At 43.5% G+C, this 19,637-nt stretch overlaps 1 protein-coding gene and 1 long non-coding RNA gene across 2 annotated transcripts in view; one reads left to right on the top strand and one right to left on the bottom strand.

Annotated features, from left to right (window-relative positions):
• Positions 1-19,637, top strand: part of LOC135509986 (uncharacterized) — a 40,400-nt gene that overhangs the window by 17,085 nt on the left and 3,678 nt on the right. The window lies entirely within an intron of this gene.
• On the bottom strand, positions 1,420-19,143 carry LOC135509985 (L-threonine ammonia-lyase-like). Its single transcript, XM_064930801.1, has 11 exons — positions 19,043-19,143; positions 12,574-12,934; positions 12,165-12,281; positions 11,575-11,816; positions 11,219-11,384; positions 10,991-11,093; positions 10,773-10,848; positions 7,916-8,041; positions 7,536-7,703; positions 6,959-7,016; positions 1,420-1,572 (listed from the first exon to the last, which is right to left on the bottom strand). The coding sequence occupies exons 1-11, from the start codon at positions 19,141-19,143 to the stop codon at positions 1,474-1,476; spliced, it is 1,617 nt and encodes a 538-aa protein (XP_064786873.1). The 3' UTR covers positions 1,420-1,473.

Here is a 19,637-nt window from a genome sequence, read left to right as displayed (position 1 = left end):
AAACTGTTTCTTAGTACTGACCAGACCAAAGTTTCTTAGTACTGACCAGGCCAAAGTAGTACGGTGGGGTCAGAATGTCCTCTGCTAAAGAATGTAGGAATTAGCCTGTCTTAATCGTCCCATCTCTCCTCTGACGCTGTCTCCAATCATTAAATCAACGAGATGTCATCTTCTAAACTATGAGGTAACTTTTAATTTCAAGATCTCTCTCGCCATCCTCTCTCTCAACAGGGAGTGAGAGTAAGAGGATCAGGTCTGATTCTATACAAGGAACCGTTGGCCGACTTTCTTTAGTTCCCACAATGATGGGTAGATGGTAAGCAGATGCTCTAACACAGCTATGAATAACGTGTTGTGCAGTTGATCCTATTGGCTGACCTTACCTGATCCTATCTCATCTTTACTGGATATAAAAATTACGAAGACAAATTGTTGAATACATCATTATCATCATCTTTTATTTCCAGAACATATTTGTGATGATTGACACTGACCCTGTTGTTATGTAGATATGTACAACAATTCAAAAACAATGTGTATTGAAAATACTATATACTTAATGTGTTATTATTTCTCTCAATGGAACAGTAGTGGTTTGTAAGGAGAAACCACATTAAAACGCTAGGGGGTAACCATGAGTAGACTGTAGGACAGTAGCTTATGCACTGGCGTGACCCACTGGAATGTCAATGTTAATCATTATCACACTCAACGGGCCTGTTTGAGGCACAGAATAAGCCTAGTTCCAGACTAAAAAGTATGCTCAATGGAGAATCTCCATTGAAATAGATTTTTAGTCCAGGACTAGCTGAGCTTAATCTGTGTCTGTGATACTGGCCTAAAAGTACCACATGAGCTCCCTAATAACAGAACTGTTGGGTGAAAGTATTGTTTTCTCATCAGAGCAGAATATGCAGTAAATGCCATGTATTCCCATATTTAATTTTATCTCCTCTATGCAACAAAGATTTCAATGCATGTATTATGTGTCAAAGTTTCTGTTTCAGTGTGGGTGTGACGTGCATGTGCGTACATACAGTACCAGTCAAAAGTTTGGACACACCTATTCATTCAAGGGTTTTTCTTTATTTTTACTATTTTCTACATTGTAGAATAATAGTGAAGACATCAAAACTATGAAATAACACTTATGGAATCATGTTGTAACCAAAAAAGTGTTTGCAAAATCTAAAATGTATTTTGATTTATTTAAGTAAACACCCTTTGCCTTGACAGCTTTGCACACTCTTGGCATTCAACACAACACTTTTTTGGTTACTACATGATTCCATGTGTTATTTCATAGTTTTGACGTATTCCCTATTATTCTACAATGTAGAAAATAGTACAAATAAATAAAAACCCTTGAATGAGTAGGTGTGTCAACGTTTGACTGGTACTGTACGTGTGTGTGTGTGTGTGTGTGTGTGTGTGTGTGTGGATGGTCAGATTGTGAGCCATGACGTGTGTTGATCACCCGTCCAGCCAGTGTAGTGTGGGGTAGCGCTCAGACAGTATCCTGCGGAGCTGAGTGCTCTGTGTCTTATCCCTGGTCTCCACTACACACTCCACCTGTGGGCACACAACACATATTTAATCCTAATAATCTTTCACTGATAGTGCTACATACACAGACTCTCCGTCAACTGTATACAAACAATGGAGTGTCTAAACTAATTATACATTGACCCACTCATACATGTTTAGAAGTACCATTGCTATGTGGTTGTAGCATCTGTCCTGCCAACAGCAGATTGACATAATATGTAGTCAATTTATTTCTAAGGGCAGAAATATCTTATTGGTTTTTAAAAGGTCAATGGGTTAGTGTCACACCCTGATCTGGTTCACCTTTCCTTGTGATTGTTTCTACCCCCTCCAGGTGTCGCTTGTTATATATCCCTGTTTCCTGAACTCTCACGAGTTCGTCTTGTTTGCCAAGTCAACCAGCGTTTTTCCTTGCTCCTATTTTTCCCCAGTCTGTTTGTTTCTCGTCCTCCTGGTTTCGACCTTTGCCTGTCCTGACTCTGAACCCACCTGCCTGACCTGGTATATCTCGCCTGTCCCCCACCTGCCTTTGCCTACTCCCTTTGTTATAATAAATATTGAAGCTCTACCATCTGCCTCCTGTGTCTGCATTTGGGTCTCGCCTTGTGCCCGTATAGCGTAGGTTAGAACTCAGAATCTTGAAAATGAAAATTTAATTTACATGTAACATTTTGAAATCATTATTGTATTACAGTAGTCAGACAAATGTGACAATATCTATAAAATGCAACTTGCCTCCTGACTTGAGGCAAATACTAAAATGTAGCAAGATAGCAGCAACATGCTAAACTAATCAGAGCACGCTTGCTAGCTAACCTTTTTAACTACTCATGCTGATTTAAATAGATAGTGCTAGCTAATATATATAGTAAGTCAGCTAACATTTGCTTTATTGAATAAGCTATATAACCTTTAAACAGGGATGGACAGGTATGCTGCCCCGGGGGCAGCCGAGTAGATATATCTAAAGCTAAACAGTGCTAGTTGGCTAGCTATCTCTTATTAATGTTGAGTCATATAATATAACTAGCTAGGTCTCAAATATACTAGTTAATCAGATCACACTTTATCAAAATATTTAATTGAATAAGCCATTTAAACTGAAAAATGTGAATGGGCGTTTATGCTTCCCTGGGGGCAGAAACGTAAAATGCTAAGCTATCTCCTACTAATGTGTGAATCATAAAATAGAAATAGCTAGCAAGTTACAGTTTATGCTGCCATTGGGGCAGAAATGTTAGTTTGGGTCAAACTACTTATAGGCCATAAGGACAGATTTCAAGCACAAAAGGTAATTTTAAAAAGTCTGAACTGCCCCGAGGGCAGCCATTTGAATGCACTGTTTAAATGCTTACCCAGGGCATTAATGTTAGTTTGGGTCAAGATCACTTGGTGCCCTAAGGGCAGACTTGAAGTGCTAAAGATACTTTTTAAAAATTATTTACTGCCCTCATTGAAGCCATTGGAATGAACTGTTTAAATGCTATCCTAGGGGCAGTAAGGTTAGTTTGGGCTAAGATCACTTTGGTGTCCTAAGGGCAGACTTCAAGCACAAAAAGTAGTATTTACTGCCCTAGAGGCAGCCATGACCTATCTGAATTATATCCTATAGTTATCTTCACCCAAACTAATATTACTGCCCCAGGAGCAGCATTTAAACAGGGTATTCCAATTTCTAATTTATTAGGCTTAATATTACCAATTATTTTTGCTCCATATAATTGTCTAATTTACTGGCATATTTGAGACCCAGCTAGCTAACTCTAACCCGCTAGTTCAGTTTAGCGTAGCATTTTACATTTCTTCCTCCAGGGAAGCATAACAGTTCATTCCAATTTTTAAGTTGATATAATTCACTTACTCAAGTAAATATTTTAAGTGGGAGTTGACTTACTGGTATATTTGAGACCTAGCAATCTAGCTCTATTCTATGACTCAACGTTAGTAAGAGATGGCTATCTGCTAGCCAACAAGTTCCATTTAGCTTAGAATTTTACGTTGCTGCAGCTTCACTGTCCATCCACATTTTTGTTCATATAGCTTCTTCAATGTAAAGATGTCCGATGCAGAAATCACTCCGCGATTTCCTGGTTGCAAAGATATAATTAGTTCGCCTAATTTAGTTCGCCTAAAACAAGCAAGTATGGTGTAGAGAATCATTGTAAACCACTGTGAAATATCTTTTCCATAAATGGAAATAGTATTTTCCCCTGTTTGAAGCTAGGGTACAAAACCAAAAGTAAAAGACGCAAAAACTAAACTTAAGAACAGGAATCATAGGAATAGTGCACATAGAACAGAGCTACCGCTTCTTGGACTTGCTTTCAATGAGTGACAGATCTATAACTCACATTTCTTTGTGAATTTGGTCGGATTGCCAAAAAAGTTACATATTGCACCTTTAACATTTCAATGAAGCAAATGCTAGCTGACTTTCTTATATATTAGCTCTATTTATTAAGTCAACATGAATAGCTAAGAGGTTTCTAAATGCTTAGCTAGCCAGCTTGCTTTGATTAGCTTAGCATGTTGTTACTAGTTTGCTACATTTTATTGTTTGCTTCAAGTCAGGAGATCAGTTTCTACTTTTAAACTCGGACAAAACAGAGATGCTTGTTCTTGGTCCCAAGAAAAAAAGAGATCTTCTGTTGAATCTGACAATTAATCTTAATGGTTGTACAGTCGTCTCAAATAAAACTGTGAAAGACCTCGGCGTTACTCTGGACCCTGATCTCTCTTTTAACGAACATATCAAGACTGTTTCAAGGACAGCTTTTTTCCATCTAAGTAACTTTCTGTCCAAAAATGATGCAGAAAAATTAATCCATGCTTTTGTTACTTCTAGGTTAGACTACTGCAATGCTCTACTTTCCGGCTACCCGGATAAAGCACTAAATAAACTTCAGTTAGTGCTAAATACGGCTGCTAGAATCCTGACTAGGACCCCAAAATTTGATCATATTACTCCAGTGCTAGCCTCCCTACACTGGCTTCCTGTCAAGGCAAGGGCTGATTTCAAGGTTTTACTGCTAACCTACAAAGCATTACATGGGCTTGCTCCTACCTATCTCTCTGATTTGGTCCTGCCGTACATACCTACACGTACGCTACGGTCACAAGACGCAGGCCTCCTAATTGCCTCTAGGATTTCTAAGCAAACAGCTGGAGGCAGGGCTTTCTCCTATAGAGCTCCATTTTTATGGAATGGTCTGCCTACCCATGTGAGAGACGCAAACTCGGTCTCAACCTTTAAGTCTTTACTGAAGACTCATCTCTTCAGTGGGTCATATGATTGAGTGTAGTCTGGCCCAGGAGTGTGAAGGTGAACAGAAAGGCTCTGGAGCAACGAACCGCCCTTGCTGTCTCTGTCTGGCCGGTTCCCCTCTTTCCACTGCGATTCTCTGCCTCTAACCCTATTACAGAGGCTGAGTCACTGGCTTACTGGTGCTCTTTCATGCCGTCCCTAGAAGGGGTGTGTCACTTGTGTGGGTTGAGTCACTGATGTGATCTTCCTGTCTGGGTTGGCGCCCCCCTTGGGTTGTGCCATGGCGGAGATCTTTGTGGGCTATACTCAGCCTTGTCTCAGGATGGTAAGTTGGTGGTTGAAGATATCCCTCTAGTGGTGTGGGGGCTGTGCTTTGGCAAAGTGGGTGGGGTTATATCCTTCCTGTTTGGCCCTGTCCGGGGTTATCATCGGATGGGGCACAGTGTCTCCTGACCACTCCTGTCTCAGCCTCCAGTATTTATGCTGCAGTAGTGTATGTGTCGGGGGGCTAGGGTCAGTTTGTTATATCTGGAGTAGTTCTCCTGTCCTATCTGGTGTCCTGTGTGAATTTAAGTATGCTCTCTAATTCACTCTTTCTCTCTCGGAGGACCTGAGCCCTAGGACCATGCCTCAGGACTACCTGGCATGATGACTCCTTGCTGTCCCCAGTCCACCTGGCCGTGCTGCTGCTCCAGTTTCAACTTGTCTGCCTATGATTATTATTATTTGACCATGCTGGTCATTTATGAACATTTGAACATCTTGGCCATGTTCTGTTATAAGCTCCACCCGGCACAGCCAGGAGAGGACTGGCCACCCCACATAGCCTGGTTCCTCTCTAGGTTTCTTCCTAGGATTTGGCCTTTCTAGGGAGTTTTTCCTAGCCACCGTGCTTCTACACCTGCATTGCTTGCTGTTTGGGGTTTTAGGCTGGGTTTCTGTACAGCACTTTGAGATATCAGCTGATGTACGAAGGGCTATAAAAATAAATTTGATTTGATTTGTACCGTAGAGATATTGTCACATTTGTCTGACTACTGTAGCACAATAATGATTTCAAAACAATTCAACATGTAAATGAACGTTTTATTTACAAGATTCTGAGTTCTAACCTGCGCCCTGTTTTCAAAAGTTGTGCATCTGTTAAACTCCACCCATATCCTTAGTGTTAGGTCAACCTTTAGAATTTCGAATGTTGTTTTACTTCTAGACATTAGGTTACATAGCATTGTTTAAAATTCCCCATCAAATGTTATTCTTTCCCCATCAAAGAACCCACCAGCTTGTAGTCCTAAAAAATGAAATTAGTTACTTCTGGTTCTTTCAACCATTCCTACAGGGAAAATAAATGGGGAAAGAATATTTTTTGGGATAAATGCCAAAAATAAGGTCTGAGGTAACAGGTGTAGGAGATCTTATAAATTCTATGAGATAATATCAGTCAGTTAACATGACCTTTATAAATTATGAAGGTTATGCTTTTTTTGATGACATAAATCAAATCAATTTTTATTTGTCACATGCGCCGAATAAAACAGGGGAAGACCTTACCGTGAAATGCTCATTTCCAAGCCCTTAACCAACAATGCAGTTCAAGAAATAGATTTGTGCTGCCCTAAACCTATCAGATTCTTTCTGCCCTAAGAACAAAGTTGACTGGACTTTATGTTAACCTGCAACCCAACACGCTCCCAACACACTCAACACACCTGAAATCCCAATTGACTCCAGTCTGTCTGAATTCTATGACTATCCTTAATTTGCTACATTGTGGTAACATAGTATTCTACCTTTACCTTTACATAAATTATTTTACATATACCAACTTTACAGTCAGTTGACATCACACATCTAGAACTTTAAATTAGGCATGACATTAGTAGGCAACGGCTCAATCAGAAATTCTGAGTCATAAACCACTTCCAAATCAATCACATATTGACACATTGTCTAGCAGCACTGTACCCGGAATCCACCACTTATCTCACACCACCCTGGACTGCCAACACAGCGGCAACGAGCCAGGGTTTCATTTGCAACGGCAGTGTGAGAAGCGCTTCATGTGTACAGTCATTGGAGAAGCAGTTGAGTGGATGTCGGGGGGAAGAGGTGAGGGAGGTGGGATGAAGGCTAATGCTGTCGTACCTGGGCCTTGAAGAGATCGCCTTTGTCACTGTGTCTCCGGTGGCAAATATCCAACAGCCTGAGAGCGAGAGAAAAGAGAGATAGTGAGATGGAGGATGAAAAGAACAAGAGAAAGAAACAGTGGATGAGAAGGAAGAGAGGAGCAGACTAAATTCACATTGTTCTTTGTGTTAGAGGATTTGTATGTCCAGACTGATCATCCTGCCAGTTAAAGCCTACCCCTGTCCTGTGGCTTATTCTGACGTGATTGGATGTGGGGGAACAGGGTCACATGGACAGATTGGTCACAGGGGCATTACTGTCACTAAGAGAGAGTTGTCTAAATATGTGCACCGTAATCTAACTATACACACTCATCTCCATCCATATGTAGCACAGATATCAGGAATTTGTTGATCAATAAGCTCTGGCAGTACTGGGTTATTGTCAGTCTGTATGACCACACACTGAAATGTGTGACGTGTGTGTGTGTTTCAGATAAATAGAGAGTAATCAACCTCTTATACAATAGGATATTTATATTCAAATGTACAGTGTAGGTCATAACTATCTGTTATTTTGTTAGTGTTTAGCTCACTTGATGTCCTCTCTTGCCAGCATGTCCAGTAGCTTGGCCATGTCCCCCGGAAAGTCCCCCAGCTGCACTGTAAACTTGCTGACGCGGTCATCCAGAACCAGGGCGCGGTCAACACACTGTCTGATCAGGTCCAACTCCATGTTAGCACTGCTAACCACCACAGCTACCCTGCAGCGGGCAGACAAGGAGATAGATGCAGAATCAGTTCATCGGAATATCAACAGTTTACATTTTGGACACTATGGTGTGAATTCTAGTTTCCACTTAAGTCCAATTTTCATTAAGTCATGCATTTACAGTATGTCAATGGGAGACAAAGTCTTAGGATTCACTCCTATGTTTTAGTACAGTAAAAACACCCTGACAGTGTGTAAACCCACCTTTTGCCCTTTAGCTCTGGTAGTTGCCCAGCCAAGATGGCCGCTAGTCCCATGGCTCCCTCTGTGTCCACTGTGGAGCGTTCAAACTCCTGAAACCTCAGCATGGCTACCAGAGAGTCCTCTTCTCTGAGGAGAATAGATAGAGGTCAGGGAGTCTCAGAGAGAGAGAACAACAACAGTGCTAAAGGACAATAATATTGTCAAAAGACTCTACTGCACTCTGGGCTCTAATTTGAGACCATCGTGCTCCCATATGCTCCTAAATATTTAGCTGTATGAGCTGGAAGTGGGTCTGGAAACATATTTACCCAGATAATACATTGAATGGCAAATTATATTTGTGTTGTTAGGCGCAACAAGTTAAGTTAGGCCGTCATTGTAAATAAGAATTTGTTCTTAACTGACTTGCCTAGGTTAAATATATGTATATTTGTGTTTCTTGTCCACTACGCTCTGGCTGTTGTTACATTTGTATCATATTGCAGCGAACAGACAAAAATAAAGTAGACTTTTAAATATTTAAAAATGACCGGCTATTGGTTGGATTATTGCAACTAATCACATTTTTGGAGTTTTATTCCCATTGAGATTAGTCCCTGAACCCATTAGAGACCATGTAGAAATATACAAAAGCTTCCTTCTTTTCTATCTGTAAAAGGCTAAGGCAGAGACACATTTTTGCTTTTCAACGCCTCAGTTCAAGCACCTTGATTGGAGAGCGAGGTAGCGGCAGTGTTCACTTCCTTTTGCACCCCACCTGTGAGAACCTTTGCAACGCATAGAACTGCTCGTCTCTGGCCCAAACCGTTCAAAATGTATAACTCATATGACAGGAGCTACATTTTTTCCCTGTCTACTGCAGATTCTCAGGTCACATTTGATAATTTCATAAACCCTGTCAAGCGGGCCGCTAACCCATGTTACCTAGCTGGCTAACAACCTGGTAACTTGCCCAGTAAGATGGCCCTTAAAGAAAGGAAAGGGGATCTTAGATAGCTCCTCCAAGATAGGATTCATATGGGCCTAATCACTTTTCTGGTGTTCCCAAATACTTTGGTGCTTCTAACCTTTTTAAAGTTGGGCGCATTAGTGCTACCAATTTAGAGTCCTGGAAACACTCAGGGCCCTGGGGAACTGAGGGACGTCTATGTCCATATACAGTGCCTTGCGAAAGTATTCGGCCCCCTTGAACTTTGCGACCTTTTGCCACATTTCAGGCTTCAAACATAAAGATATAAAACTGTATTTCTTTGTGAAGAATCAACAACAAGTGGGACACAATCATGAAGTGGAACGACATTTATTGGATATTTCAAACCTTTCTAACAAATCAAAAACTGAAAAATTGGGCGTGCAAAATTATTCAGCCCCTTTACTTTCAGTGCAGCAAACTCTCTCCAGAAGTTCAGTGAGGATCTCTGAATGATCCAATGTTGACCTAAATGACTAATGATGATAAATACAATCCACCTGTGTGTAATCAAGTCTCCGTATAAATGCACCTGCACTGTGATAGTCTCAGAGGTCCGTTAAAAGCGCAGAGAGCATAATGAAGAACAAGGAACACACCAGGCAAGTCCGAGATACTGTTGTGAAGAAGTTTAAAGCCGGATTTGGATACAAAAAGATTTCCCAAGCTTTAAACATCCCAAGGAGCACTGTGCAAGCGATAATATTGAAATGGAAGGAGTATCAGACCACTGCAAATCTACCAAGACCTGGCCGTCCCTCTAAACTTTCAGCTCATACAAGGAGAAGACTGATCAGAGATGCAGCCAAGAGGCCCATGATCACTCTGGATGAACTGCAGAGATCTACAGCTGAGGTGGGAGACTCTGTCCATAGGACAACAATCAGTCGTGTATTGCACAAATCTGGCCTTTATGGAAGAGTGGCAAGAAGAAAGCCATTTCTTAAAGATATCCATAAAAAGTGTTGTTTAAAGTTTGCCACAAGCCACCTGGGAGACACACCAAACATGTGGAAGAAGGTGCTCTGGTCAGGTGAAACCAAAATGGAACTTTTTGGCAACAATGCAAAACGTTATGTTTGGCGTAAAAGCAACACAGCTCATCACCCTGACCACACCATCCCCACTGTCAAACATGGTGGTGGCAGCATCATGGTTTGGGCCTGCTTTTCTTCAGCAGGGACAGGGAAGATGGTTAAAATTGATGGGAAGATGGATGGAGCCAAATACAGGACCATTCTGGAAGAAAACCTGATAGAGTCTACAAAAGACCTGAGACTGGGACGGAGATTTGTCTTCCAACAAGACAATGATCCAAAACATAAAGCAAAATCTACAATTGAATAGTTCAAAAATAAACATATCCAGGTGTTAGAATGGCCAAGTCAAAGTCCAGACCTGAATCCAAACGAGAATCTGTGGAAAGAACTGAAAACTGCAGTTCACAAATGCTCTCCATCCAACCTCACTGAGCTCGAGCTGTTTTGCAAGGAGGAATGGGAAAAAATTTCAGTCTCTCGATGTGCAAAACTGATAGAGACATACCCCAAGCGACTTACAGCTGTAATCGCAGCAAAAGGTGGCGCTACAAAGTATTAACTTAAGGGGGCTGAATAATTGTGCACGCCCAATTTTTCAGTTTTTGATTTGTTAAAAAGTTTGAAATATCCAATAAATGTCGTTCCACTTCATGATTGTGTCCCACTTGTTGTTGATTCTTCACAAAAAAATACAGTTTTATATCTTTATGTTTGAAGCCTGAAATGTGGCAAAAGGTCGCAAAGTTCAAGGGGGCCGAATACTTTCGCAAGGCACTGTATGTAGAAAACTATGACTATAGCAAATGTGTGGCGAGACATACCCGCCCCTTCCATAGAGATGTAGTACCTGACAGTAACGACTTTGTCCACATATTTCTTAGCCAGCTGGAAGGTGTGGGTCCCCAGTGAGTGCTCAAATAGATCTGGGGATAGAGAGCAGGATATAGGCGTTAGGTTCAGAAAGTTGTGCCATGACAATTGAGATCTATTTAAGAAAAAGAAAGACCATATCACAGGGTGTAGGTTTGGGTTCAGATAGCCTACAGGGGTACAAGGACACAGTACCTCCATAAAGCTTCCTGTTGGGGACGTTGTAAAGTTCACTAGCCACTGGGCTGCCTGTTTTGAGGGACTGTAGTAGCAGCGGGAATCCTTCTGGTTCAACTCCCTGTCAAAGAGAACATGGTCCATGAATCCCAATATTCTTTTGGGAGATTTTGGAGAGCATGGCTACATCTTACCCACTGTAACAATAGTACACTAAACAAATATTGAGAGTAAGGAAACACTTACTATGACAGTGATGCGAGAGTTGAGGTGTTTGATGGCTGCTGCTGTGCTAACCAGTAGACTACACTGCCCACCTGTGGGCACAATGACTGCATCTAGTTTGGGCACCTGCTCATAAATCTCCATGCCTACTGTGCCCAGCCCTGCTAAGTACACAGCACTATCATCCCTGAGAGAGATAGAAGTGGAAGAGAGAAAATAGAAAGACAGAGAGAGATACAATATAACCATGTGTCCATGTACCAGGGCCACATTGTCCCCACTGTACAGTACATGTTTTGAGACAAAGGCGAGCTATGGGACTGACACCCATCTATGTGGGGTAACCACCAAAGCAGTCTATCTCCAAGGTGACGTACTCTTCCAGGCAGAGGTATCCGTTCTCCTTGGCCAGGTGGCGGGCGTGGTTCAGGGAGTCCCTGGCGGTACTACCATAGGAGATGACCATGGCGCCGTAGTCTCGGTACACCCTGAGGTGGGGCTGGGCACAGCTGGCTGGCATGATGACAAACACTGGGATCCTCAACTCCACCGCATGGTGAGCCACGGCCATGGAGAAGCTACAGTCTTTAGCTACGATCACCCCCTTCTTCTGCTGCTCCTGTGGAGAGGGATAGGAGTTAGCTAACTGATCAAGTGATTATTATTTATTTTGCTTGTTAGCTTCTTGTTGGCTTCTTGTTAGCAGGGTTGCAGAATTCCTGGAACCTTAAATAAATTCCCCGGTTTTTCAGAAATTGGAAGTTGGAAAATTCCGGATTTCCTGCTTATTCCCTCCCAATTCTGGGACTCGTCCAACTGGGATTTTGAGAAAAACAGGTAATTTATTGAAAGTTCCAGGAATTTTGCAACCCTATGTGTTAGCTACTTGTTGGCTTGTTGGTTACTTGTTTTGATAAATGAGCTGTTCCCAGCTGGGATGATTTGGGAAATGCATTGGGATTCATACCTGGTTGAGGGAGGTGAGTAGGTATAAAACGCCTCTCTCCTTTACGGAGCCTGTGTAGTGGAGGAGCTCCTTCTTTAGGAAGATCTCCATGCCAAACTGTTTGGACAGTCTGGAGTACTGGAAACACAAAGAAGCAGAATGTGAATAAGCTTCTGCATGAAGCAGGAGCCATCATCTAAAGTATCTACTTTTAGAAAACAAACTACTACCTAGAAATAAAAAGGTTCTTTGACCTTCCCCCCACAAAATAACAATTTTTAGGAACCCTTTGGTAAAAAGGTTTTACCTGGATACAAAATGGTTCTCCTAGATTCCTACAGGCTGGAGACTTCCAAAGAACCCTTTATGGTTATAGGTAGTACCTTATTTCCAAGGGTGTACAGAAGGCTCTGAACTGGAGTTGGCATACCGTACAAGGGGTCTTCTGCATCGCTGGCTGGATTTTGAAGGCTGCAGCACTGATGTCCTCGAAGCGGAGGTACTCAGGCTTGGGTGGTGGGACTGCTTTGCGCTCGCTGCTTCTCTTCTTGTCAGTCTTGGGTGGGTCCATTAGCTGGATCTCAGGGGCGCCCACCACCTTGGTCTCAAACGTTTTGACTTCCCCATTGAGGCACTCCTCCTCCTCAATACCAAAGTCCTTCAGGCGCTCTGGGTGGATGAGGGTGGGCCGACAGCCCGCAACCCCGTTACAGACGGGGGCGTCCTTGTTGCAGGTACTCTTGGAGGAGGTGGAGCAGCCCTGTTTAGTTGGCCCAAGACGCTGCTCCTCGCTGGTGGAGAGAGGGAGAGAAACAGGGCTTGAAGAGTAGTGGTTGGGTTTCTGTAGTGTTGGATAAAGCTCTTACCGTTATACACATGCATTTCAGGTCAACACTCTTAGCAATGGTCTGCAATCTCTCAGAAGAAAAAGGGTTCAAATCAAATCAAATTTATTTGTCACATACACATGGTTAGCAGATGTTAATGCGAGTGTAGCGAAATGCTTGTGCTTCTAGTTCCGACAATGCAGTAATAACCAACAAGTAATCTAACTAACAATTCCTAAACTACTGTCTTATACACAGTGTAAGGGGATAAAGAATATGTACATAAGGATATATGAATGAGTGATGGTACAGAGCAGCATAGGCAAGATACAGTAGATGGTATCGAGTACAGTATATACATATGAGATGAGTATGTAAACAAAGTGGATGCAGTCGATGATATAGAGTACAGTATATACGTATGCATATGAGATGAATAATGTAGGGTAAGTAACATTATATAAGGTAGCATTGTTTAAAGTGGCTAGTGATATATTTACATCATTTCCCATCAATTCCCATTATTAAAGTGGCTGGAGTTGAGTCAGTGTTAGTGTGTTGGCAGCAGCCACTCAATGTTAGTGGTGGCTGTTTAACAGTCTGATGGCCTTGAGATAGAAGCTGTTTTTCAGTCTCTCGGTCCCAGCTTTGATGCACCTGTACTGACCTCGCCTTCTGGATGATAGCGGGGTGAACAGGCAGTGGCTCGGGTGGTTGATGTCCTTGATGATCTTTATGGCCTTCCTGTAACATTGGGTGGTGTAGGTGTCCTGGAGGGCAGGTAGTTTGCCCCCGATGATGCGTTGTGCAGACCTCACTACCCTCTGGAGAGCCTTAAGGGCGGAGCAGTTGCCGTACCAGGCGGTGATACAGCCCGCCAGGATGCTCTCGGTGCATCTGTAGAAGTTTGTGAGTGCTTTTGGTGACAAGCCGAATTTCTTCAGCCTCCTGAGGTTGAAGAGGCGCTGCTGCGCCTTCTTCAGGATGCTGTCTGTGTGAGTGGACCAATTCAGTTTGTCTGTGATGTGTATGCCGAGGAACTTAAAACTTGCTACTCTCTCCACTACTGTTCCATCGATGTGGATAGGGGGTGTTCCCTCTGCTGTTTCCTGAAGTCCACAATCATCTCCTTAGTTTTGTTGACGTTGAGTGTGAGGTTATTTTCCTGACACCACACTCCGAGGGCCCTCACCTCCTCCCTGTAGGCCGTCTCGTCGTTGTTGGTAATCAAGCCTACCACTGTTGTGTCGTCCGCAAACTTGATGATTGAGTTGGAGGCGTGCGTGGCCACGCAGTCGTGGGTGAACAGGGAGTACAGGAGAGGGCTCAGAACGCCTTGTGGGGCCCCAGTGTTGAGGATCAGCGGGGAGGAGATGTTGTTACCTACCCTCAACCTGGGGGCGGCCCGTCAGGAAGTCCAGTACCCAGTTGCACAGGGCGGGGTCGAGACCCAGGGTCTCGGTGGAGCTTGGAGGGTACTATGGTGTTGAATGCCGAGCTGTAGTCGATGAACAGCATTCTCACATAGGTATTCCTCTTGTCCAGATGGGTTAGGGCAGTGTGCAGTGTGGTTTGCATCGTCTGTGGACCGATTTGAGCGGTAAGCAAATTGGAGTGGGTCTAGGGTGTCAGGTAGGGTGGAGGTGATATGGTCCTTGACTAGTCTCTGAAAGCACTTCATGATGACGGAAGTGAGTGCTACGGGGCGGTAGTCGTTTAGCTCAGTTACCTTAGCTTTCTTGGGAACAGGAACGATGGTGGCCCTCTTGAAGCATGTGGGAACAGCAGACTGGTATAGGGATTGATTGAATATGTCCGTAAACACACCAGCCAGCTGGTCTGCGCATGCTCTGAGGGCGCGGCTGGGGATGCCGTCTGGACCTGCAGCCTAGGGTTAACACGTTTAAATGTTTTACTCACCTCGGCTGCAGTGAAGGAGAGACCGCATTTTTCCGTTGCAGGCAGTGTCAGTGGCACTGTATTGTCCTCAAAGCGGGCAAAACATTTATTTAGTCTGCCTGGGAGCAAGACATCCTGGTCCGTGACTGGGCTGGATTTCTTCCTGTAGTCCGTGATTGACTGTAGACCCTGCCACATGCCTCTTGTGTCTGAGCCGTTGAGTTGGGATTCTACTTTGTCTCTGTACTGACGCTTAGCTTGTTTGATAGCCTTACGGAGGGAATAGCTGCATTGTTTGTATTCAGTCATGTTACCAGACACCTTGCCCTGATTGAAAGCAGTGGTTCGCGCTTTCAGTTTCACGCGAATGCTGCCTTCAATCCAAGGTTTCTGGTTAGGAATGTTTTAATCGTTGCTATGGGAACGACATCTTCAACGCACGTTCTAATGAACTACTCAGCGTATTCGTCAATGTTGTTATTTGACGCAATCAGTCCCAGTCCACGTGATGGAAGCAGTCTTGGAGTGTGGAGTCAGCTTGGTCGGACCAGCGTTGGACAGACCTCAGCGTGGGAGCTTTTTTTTAGCTTTTGTCTGTAGGCAGGTATCAGCAAAATGGAGTCGTGGTCAGCTTTTCCGAAAGGGGGCGGGGCAGGGCCTTATATGCGTCGCGGAAGTTAGAGTAACAGTGATCCAAGGTTTTTCCGCCCCTGGTTGCGCAATCGATATGCTGATAAAATTTAGGAGTCTTGTTTTCAGATTAGCCTTGTTAAAATCCCCAACAACGATGAATGCAGCCTCCAGATAAATGGTTTCCAGTTTGCAAAGAGTTAAATAGAGTTCGTTCAGAGCCATCGATGTGTCTACTTGGGGGGGGGGGGGGGGTATATATACGGCTGTGATTATAATCTAAGAGAATTCTCTTGGTAGATAATGCGGTCTACATTTGATTGTGAGGAATTCTAAATCAGGTGAACAGAAGGATTTGAGTTCCTGTATGCTTCTTTCAATCGCACCATGCCTCGTTAGCCATAAGGCATACACCCCCACCCCTCTTCTTACCAGAAAGGTGTTTGTTTCTGTCGGCGCGATGCGTGGAGAAACCCGTGGCTGCACCGCTCGGATAGCGTCTCTCCAGTGAGCCATGTTTCCGTGAAGCACAGAACGTTACAGTCTCTGATGTCCCTCTGGAATGCTACCCTTGCTCGGATTTCTTCAACCTTGTTGTCAAGAGACTGGACATTGGCAAGAAGAATGCTAGGAAGTGGGGCACGATGTGCCCGTCTCCGTAGTCTGACCAGAAGACCGCTACGTTTCCCTCTTTTTCGGAGTCGTTTTTGGGGTCGCTGCATGCGATCCATTCCGTTGTCCTGTTTGTAAGGCAGAACACAGGATCCGCTTCGCGAAAAACATATTCTTGGTCGTACTGATGGTGAGTTGACGCTGATCTTATATACAGTAGTTCTTCTCTGCTGTATGTAATGAAACCTAAGATGACCTGGGGTACTAATGTAAGAAATAACACGTAAAAAACCAAAAAACTGCATAGTTTCCTAGGAACGCGAAGCGAGGCGGCCATCTCTGTCGGCGCCGGAAGTAAATAAAAGTAAATATAAATAAAAGAATCCAAAAGGATTCTTCGGCTATCCCCGTAGGATAACCCTTTTTGGTTCCAGGTATGACAATTTTTAGGGTCCACCTAGAACCCTCTGTGGAAAAGGTCCCAGATGGAAGCCACAAGGGTTCCACCTGGAACCAAAATGGGTTCTTCTACTATGGGGTCAGCCAAAGAACCCTTTTAGGTTCTAGATAGCACCTTTTTTTCTAATAGTGTAGAGTGACGAGAGTGAGCAGGTGGAGAATTCCAAATTGAGCCCTTATCATTTCTGTTTCTGAAAGAATTTAATAGGAAATAATATGGTAATCGGTTCACCTTGCCTTCTGATAGACTGGGTGGAGGTTTTGGGAGTAAGGTTTGTATGTGTGTGTGAGAACACATGGGAATAAGCCACTGCTTTACATTATCTGGGAGGGATGGCAGTGACCTTGTTCTTTGTACACTAGAAGATCATCTACACAGATCCTTCCATGTCCAGGTACACCAGGGTGTCCCTTATGATTACCAGAGTTTTGGCCTATTAACCACACACATTCACACACACACACACACACACACACACACACACACACACACACACACACACACACACACACACACACACACACACACACACACACACACACACACTTTATGACACTGTCAAGATTTCCATCGTAATCATATAAGCCAGATAGGCCAATCACGTACAAAGATGGTGTCTTGTCCTGCTCCTGAAATCTTATCCTGCATTCATTCCAGTCATCATCAACAGAGCATTAGGGTAGGTGCATGTCTGACATTAACGTGTGCACAATTAAAATGTTAATTTAATATGGTCAATAAAATAAAAGAATAAAGATATATATATATATATATATATATATATATATATCACACACACACACATAACAAACATACTGTTGACATGTACTTTAGGCTATGCTGTTTCGGAACGTTTTGCCTTGTAGTCGGTTTTGTAGTCGGTTTTGTGGGTTTTTACACTCTTATGTAGGTGTCATAACCAGCCATAAAATAACTATGGTGGTAGATAGATGTCACAACAGGTCTAAATATATGGGTCATGACAGTGTTATCACCAGGTTATGACAACTAATGTCAGCTGTTGTGACATAATGTTATGGTTATGACCGTGTTGTAACGCTGGGTGTCTTGTAAAGTGTTATCAAAATATAGCATGTGATGAGAAATGTAGAATCAGACAGACGCTTATTGTTGATTTAATTGGACTGTTATTAATACCAATACTTAACATAATAGTAATAAAGTAATGTAATTAATTTTTCTTCATGTCAAAACATTATCGAATTGTTCGGATGGTTGACAATTAGATCGATAATATATTTCAAACTTCACATTTATTGATGAAGCCCTCCTGAAATCAGCACATGTGACAAAGCGCATATACAGAAACCCAGCCTAAACCCCCAAAGAGAACCAATCTAACCATGTTTTTGTGTTTATGACAGATAGTTACAGGATATTATCCGCTATACACTGAGTATACAAAACATCAAGAACACCTGCTCTTTCCATGACATAGACTGACCAGGTGACACCAGGTGAAAGCTATGATGCCTTATTGATGTCACTTTGTTCAATCCACTTCAGTCAGTGTAGATGAAGGGGAAGAGACGGGTTAAAGAAGGATTTTTAAACCTTGAGACAATTGAGACGTATTGTGTATGTGTGCCATTTAGAGGGTGAATGGGCAAGACAAAAGATTTAAGTGCCTTTGAACGGGATGTGGTAGTAGCTGCCAGGTGCACCGGTTTGTGTCAAGAACTGCAATGCTGCTGCGTTTTTTCACACTCATACGTTTCCTGTGTGTTTCAAGAATGATCCACCACCCAAAGGACATCACGCCAACTTGACACAACTGTAGGAATAAGTTTTAACACCTAATGCATGCAGTCATAGAAAATTGACAGTATAATTTACTTTATAATGTTGAGGAGAGACTGACATTAACCATTAGGTAATAGACCACTTTGTATCCCTCAACAGGCTCCTACATTTTGCTCACAATATTCACTGCTGAAATGGATAGACTGCATGGTATGATTCAAACCAGCTGGTAGAATTTAACTACACTTTAAGTTTCCATTGTGGTGCCAGGTACTGTGGACCAGGGGAGAGCAGGAGCAGGGGAGTCTCGATGAGGTGGAGGGGCTGGTTCAGGTAGAGAAGGATGGGGATCAGAGAGGACTTTAGAGGCTTTAGATTTGGGGACAGGAGATGCTGGATGATGAGGCAGTGATTTACTGGTGGATGTAGAGGACTTGGTAGATTTGTTTTGGCACAGGAAGGAGAAGGAAGATGGTGGAGGGTTAAGGTTGTTTGGTTGACCTTGGGTAGAGAGAAGAGGCGGTGCAGGGGAAGAATGAAGGGGAATGAGGCGCTACAGGAGTCACAGCAGGAATCACTACAGGAGTCACTACAGCTGGAGGCTTTGGGGGCTCCTCGGGGTGAGGGGGGGGGGGGTGCTGAGGTAGGGAATTCCCTCTGTGTCTAGTATGGTAAACTGGGTGGGGGATGAATCTGTAGTGTCCCACCTCTGCCAGAAGGGGTCATTCTCACTGTCGTTGAATCCCACTCTCCTGGGCGATCCATCACCGGCGTAGTTGGCGTAGATGAACTGGGCGGCAAAGTTCATCTTGGACCAAAGACTTTTCAGCTATAGTCCAAGGATCCACTCTAGATAAGTTCCGAAAAGTCCTCTCCCTGCTCCTCCTGTGTGTGTGGCACGTCCAGGAGTGTGTTGGACAGTGTGCCAGCTCAGAGTGCTCCCATGGTGTTAACTGTGCTGCCCTAGATCCCTAACCTGGGGCTATTTAAGGCGGATTAGCCTGGAGTACATTCCTGGTGGTACTCAGCCTTCAAATCCAACCTGCCTCCAGCCCTGGCCCCTCCCCCCTATTGGCTCTATTCTAGTCCAAGATCTGAATTAAACCTCCAGGTCTGTGACGTGCTACTAATCAGACACTCTAAGGGGATAGATTTAGACTTACAGTTTATCTAGGGAACAATGATCTGGGGGCTTGGGCAGTCAGTCAATAAAGACACTAGGGGGATCAGAGATGAGACTGGCCGGTCAGGCCTGGATAGAGATGGGAAAATGTGTGTGTGTGTGTTTCAGAGCAAGAGAGC

Source organism: Oncorhynchus masou, chromosome 23 (assembly GCF_036934945.1).
Source record: "Oncorhynchus masou masou isolate Uvic2021 chromosome 23, UVic_Omas_1.1, whole genome shotgun sequence".
NCBI lineage: Eukaryota > Metazoa > Chordata > Actinopteri > Salmoniformes > Salmonidae > Oncorhynchus > Oncorhynchus masou.
This window is presented reverse-complemented; position numbering and strand designations above follow the sequence as displayed.

Excerpts from the sequence above, each read along its gene's own strand:
- LOC135509985 (XM_064930801.1), bottom strand. The coding sequence starts at position 19,143 with ATGAACTTTGCCGCCCAGTTCATCTACGCCAACTACGCCGGTGATGGA. Across the intron at positions 11,817-12,164 it reads TACTCACCTCCCTCAACCAG|GAGCAGCAGAAGAAGGGGGT; the intron begins GTATGAATCCCA and ends CCCTCTCCACAG. Across the intron at positions 7,704-7,915 it reads CCAGAGCTAAAGGGCAAAAG|GGTAGCTGTGGTGGTTAGCA; the intron begins GTGGGTTTACAC and ends TGCCCGCTGCAG.